The 5,336-nt window shown below is 52.0% G+C and overlaps 1 protein-coding gene across 1 annotated transcript; it reads left to right on the plus strand.

The window, feature by feature from the left end:
- The first annotated feature begins 699 nt into the window (after positions 1-699).
- On the plus strand, positions 700-2,342 carry LOC110477837 (pro-glucagon). The gene is made up of 3 exons (XM_021543949.2): positions 700-794; positions 1,490-1,636; positions 2,333-2,342. The coding sequence occupies exons 1-3, from the start codon at positions 700-702 to the stop codon at positions 2,340-2,342; spliced, it is 252 nt and encodes an 83-aa protein (XP_021399624.1).
- The last annotated feature ends 2,994 nt before the right edge of the window (positions 2,343-5,336 follow it).

Below are 5,336 nucleotides of genomic sequence, written 5' to 3' on the forward strand. Positions count from 1 at the left end.
CCCGTCTGAGGAAAAGCAGGATACCTGTGACCCACCTGTCAGCTCTGGGCATCCTCCAGACGAGCTTAAAAGCACCAGAGAAGAGAAGGGTTCAGCCAGAAGCAGCTCGAAGGAGGAAAATCAGATCTGGTGTGGAGGGAGCAGCTCAGTCCCCAAGGTAGGTACCTCTTCCTTCCTCCCTTCATCCTCTCAATCTCCAGAGGAATCTAACCAGGTGAAGAAAGCATTTGGTGATGGGCAAGAGAAGTCTGATTTTTGGCAAATAGAGGGTGGGAGGTGGTATTCTATTCCTGCACAATTTCTGAGGTGTCCAGCAAAAACGAGGAATGTAAAATATGAATAAACCTGCTCATCTGGAAAGTGCTTTTCCAAGCAGTGGGAAAGTGCTCCAGCACTGTGGTGATAATTCCAGGATAGAAATGTCACCCCCAGATAGAAAAGGGAGGTTTGGGATAAAGTTCATTGCAATTTTATCTTTGGGTGTCGTTCTGCGTGCCCGCACCGGGAATGTGCCCACAGGGAAGGGTGAGGATGGGATTTGCCCCACACACCCACCCCAGTCCTGCCCTCACCCCTGGAAGGGGCTGGTCCACGTGGAGCAGCCCCGGCTGTGCTGCCAGGATGTCCTGCAGGGCCTGGGGGCTTGGTGGGGATGGCAGCCAGGAAATTCCCTGGATTTCTGCCCCCCCAGGAGCTCCGATGGTGCGGTGGCTGTACCTGTCGGGGCTGGTGTTTGCCGTGCTCATCCCGGCTGGGTGGCAGCTGGCTCCCGAGGACTTGGAGGACCTGTCCAGGTACGGGGCTGGGTGGAGCAGGGCTGTGGGAGCAGCTTATCCCTCTCCATTCCTGTGGCTGTCCCAGATCTCCATTCCAGTGTTCCCGTTTATTTCGTATGGATCCAAACAAACTCCCTCCTAACTCCCCACAGCCCAGGAAGGGACATTCCCTGTAGGGAATCCCGGGATTTCCTGCCTGGGTCAGAGCAGAGACACCCTGCCCCAGGTCAGCCCGGCTGGGGCTGAGCCCCATCTGGGCTGGTGCTCCCATGGCACAAAGTCCTTTGGGAACCTTCTGCGGGGAATCCCAAAATCACCCTGGAGCTGCTGGAGGATGATCCAAACCTCGGAGCAGCCCCACGTTCCTGCTCTGACATGGGAAGCAGGGACCAGGGTGGAAGTTGGGATCCACCAAGCCAGAAAGAGGGGAATGATTTGGGATAGGACACTGGATGTATTGGATGCCAGGAAAACCCAGGCCAGGCTTGGCAAATCTCCAGAAACTGAAAGAAGAACTGTGTGTTTGATTTGTAGGAATCATATTGAATATTCCAGATTTATTCCTCTGCACTGTTCCATCTTTTCTGGGGAATGATCTGCACAGGGACAGAGTTTGGAGGGCACAGCCCTGCCCTGGGCATCGCCTGGAGGAGGATCCTGCTGGGGTGTCTATTAAACCCCATTTTCCTCCCTTCTCCTCCCACCCCAAGCAGATGGAAGTTGTCCGGACCCCAGAACTCCCAGAGCTTCCTGTCCCACATCAAGCGGCACTCGGAGGGGACCTTCACAAGCGACTTCACGCGGTACCTGGACAGGATGAAGGCCAAGGACTTTGTGCATTGGCTCATCAACACAAAGAGGTGCCGGGAGCAGGGAGAGGGGTGGGATTGTGCTGGGAAACAACCACCCACCACCCCAATCCTGATCCTGATGGAGAGCTGGGGAGGGACCTGGAACAGTGCCAGGACACAGGGAATGGCTCCCACTGCAGAGGGTAGGGATGGATGGGATATTGGGAAGGAATTCCTCCCTGTGAGCGTGGGGAGGCCCTGGAATGAATTTCCCAGAGCAGATGTGGCTGCTCCATCCCTCGCAGTGTCCAGGGCCAGGTTGGAGCACCCTGTCGTAATGGAAGGTGTCCTCCCTTGGCAAGGGGTGGAATGAGATGAGGTTTGAGGTCCCTCCCCACCCAAACCATAAAATCCGTGGATCTGGTGCCAAGGCAGTGTTGGACTCCCTTTTCCTGTTGCCCAACAGCTCCTGGGGATCCTCTGGTCTCCTGTAATAAGATCAGGAAAATGGAGGCATTTATGGTGGGATTGGAACTCTGGGATGGGAAGGGGCTGTTTTGTCCTTCCCGTGATTTGTCCTCACATTTTCCTCCTCATTCCAGCCTTATCCTCCTGGGATTGTACATGGGATCACTGGCGTTTCTGCTCCAGCCACTCCCAAGGGGCGGCTCCTCCCTGAGCAATGGAACCCTCCCTGCCCTTTCCCAGCTCCTGATTTTAGCAGGAGTTTCCATGCCCTGAAGCTCTTTGGGGTTTGTTTTTAAGGTACAATTAACAGCAGATCCAGGCAGCAGCTTTCCAGCCGCGTCCACGTGGAAGGTTGGGCCTCTCCTCACCTGCCGGGATCGGAGCTCCACAGGAAGGATTCACCCATCACCTGCAGCTCCTGGACCCAGCCCGTGATCCCTGGGAGCTCTACGGGAAGGATCCACAGCTCCTGGACCCAGCCCGTGATCCCTTGGAGCTCCACGGGAAGGATCCACAGCTCCTGGACCCAGCCCGTGATCCCTTGGAGCCCCATGGGAAAGATCCACAGCTCCCAAACCCAGCCCGTGATCCCTTGGAGCTCCACAGGAAAGATCCACAGCTCCCAAACCCAGCCCATGATCCCTTGGAGCTCCACAGGAAAGATCCACAGCTCCCAAACCCAGCCCATGATCCCTGGGAGCTCTACGGGAAGGATCCACAGCTCCCAAACCCAGCCCGTGATCCCTTGGAGCTCCACGGGAAGGATCCACAGCTCCCAAACCCAGCCCGTGATCCCTTGGAGGTCCATGGGAAGGACCCACAGCTTCTGGATCCAGCCCGTGATCCCTGGGAGCTCCACGGGAAGGATCCACAGCTCCTGGACCCAGCTCCTGATCCCTGGAGCTCCTCCTGAAATCTGCCCCCATGGATCCGCCGTCCCTCCAGCCTGGATTTCCCTCTGGCTTCCTTCTCCCCGCAGTTTTCCCTAAATGCCAATAAAACCTTTGCTCAATCCTGCAGCTGGTTCTTGACCTCTCCAACCTTTCCAAGCATCCCACTGGGATCCCACACAGACCCCGGGGATTTTAAGCCTCTGACTCCCCACTTGGTGCCTCATTTTTCCCTCAGTTCCTCAAGTTTTGGATAAAAGATAACCAGGATGTGCCCACCTGACCTCACAGACAAGGGCCAAAAGCAGTTGGAGAGAAATTCAGGTAAAACCCTGCAGTAATACCCTTTTTGGTGTTAAATTATTCCAATTTAACCTGGATCCGAAGAACCTCCTTGGAGTTAATTTAGTTCCAATTAATTATGGGGCAAGTGAGCCCAGAAAAAGCTCAGAAAGGCAGCAGAGAACTCTGGATGGGGAATTTCCCCACTCCAGGGCATTCCTGTAGTCCCAGCACAGCCAGGGTTGGCACAGGGGACACATGTGACACAGCTACTCCCACTGAGAAATAAATTAAATTTTTAAATATAGAATTAAAAACAAAATCATGTTTTAAATATAATCCTTTTAAGATAAAATAATTTGAAAAAAATAATATTAGAAAATACTTTTAAAATATAGTAGTTTAAAAATTAAATAATTTTAAATAATCCATAAAGTAGAATAATTTAAATATAAAATAGTTTTAAAATTAAAGATATATTAATTTTAGAATAATATAATTCTAAAAAGAAAATATTTTTTAAAAATTAAAATTCCCCCCCTTGGTTTTATTTCCAGCCCAGAGCGTTCCCAAACTCCCTTGGGATAAAATATATAAAATTATTTCCACCTCTCAGAAAGAGAGGTGGAATAAATAATCCCAGAATTTTCACAGAAAGCACAAAAACAACACAAAGGAAGTGTCAGCACCTGGTTTATTCCGTTTGGTTTATTCCCTGTTTACAGCCTTTGTCATCCCCACTCCCATGGATTTCCTTTAGGGAATAGTCTGGAAGGCCCTAGGGGAAGTGGGAGGGGATTGATGCCAGATTTCACTTTCTGGGTCATTCCAAAGATATTTCGGATTTATCCATAAGCAGCTCCAGGAACCGTTTCTGGCAGGTTTTCTCCCCATGTTGTTTTCCCCTGCACAAGGAAATATTAAATCCTCCCAAAATATGGAGCTGTCCATGACTTTCCTTCCTTCCTTCCTTCCTTCCTTCCTTCCTTCCTTCCTTCCTTCCTTCCTTCCTTCCTTCCTTCCACCCTCCCTTCCTTCCTTCCTTCCTCCCCCCCTTCCTTCCTTCCTTCCCCCAGCCCTGTCTCTCTATTCCCAGAGAGAAAAAAACTGGAAAACCAAACTTGTCCAGGTGTAGGATCCCACCTATCCCAACTTTCCCTTTCTCCAGAATTTACTTAATTTTTCAGCCTCCTCTCCTTCCTGAAGGCCCAAGGCAGCTTTTCCTGCCCTGCCACTGGCAGGAGTGAAGCTCCACTTCCCAAACCCCATCCATCAAATCTGATGGAGTTCTGCCCTCCATCCTTACAGAGCAATTCCGCATCTCCTGTTCCCCAACCATTGTCCTTTTGGGGTGGTTCCATGCAGGGAAAGGCTCGGGATGGGTGGGATGAGCTGATGGCAGGAGTGCTCATGCTCCTGTCCCAGCTGCATATTCCAGGAGGCTGGAGCATGTTCCTCCTCTTCCCTCTGCAATGTCCTCCCTTCCCAGCTCCACAGCCCCCAGCCCCAGCCACACATCCCAGGGGGGCACCAGAGCCCCCCAAGCCCCCAAAATGTGGGAAGAGCTTCAGGAGCTTCTCTGCTTCCCAGCCCCTCCCTGTGAAACAGCGGGAAGGGAGGAGGAAAAGGCATTCCCAGCTCCCTGCCGGCCCCGGAGAGGCTTTGCAAGGACAGGGGTGGAGGAAAAACCAGAGTCCAGGGAGGTGACAGGAAGAGAAGTGGAGGAACAAGGGCTGGGATTCTGGGGGTGCAAAGCTCCACATCTCACCTGGCTGCTCCCACCACCAAAATCCAGGGATTTTATTTTTAAGCTTCCCTTACGGCCATTTTAGAGCTGACTAAAAAGGGACATTTCTGGATTTTACTGCTTTCAGGCTGGCGGCAGAGCCCAAAAAGCACTCTCAAAAAAGATGGGAAAATGGAGCATAGGGAGCAAATGTTTTTCCTTTGTGTTATCCCCAGTGCTCAGGGGTCCTTCACCCCAATTTCTGAGATGCTCCCAATGCTGGCCCACCATGGAGAGCATTCCTCTTGTACCAGTAAGAGACTGAAGTTATCCAGAGGAGAATCCCAAACCAGACCAAAACCCCAGCTGTGAGGAAGGAGAAGGCACCAGATTGAGCAGGGAA

The sequence above is a fragment of the Lonchura striata genome, chromosome 27 (assembly GCF_046129695.1).
Source record: "Lonchura striata isolate bLonStr1 chromosome 27, bLonStr1.mat, whole genome shotgun sequence".
Lineage (NCBI taxonomy): Eukaryota > Metazoa > Chordata > Aves > Passeriformes > Estrildidae > Lonchura > Lonchura striata.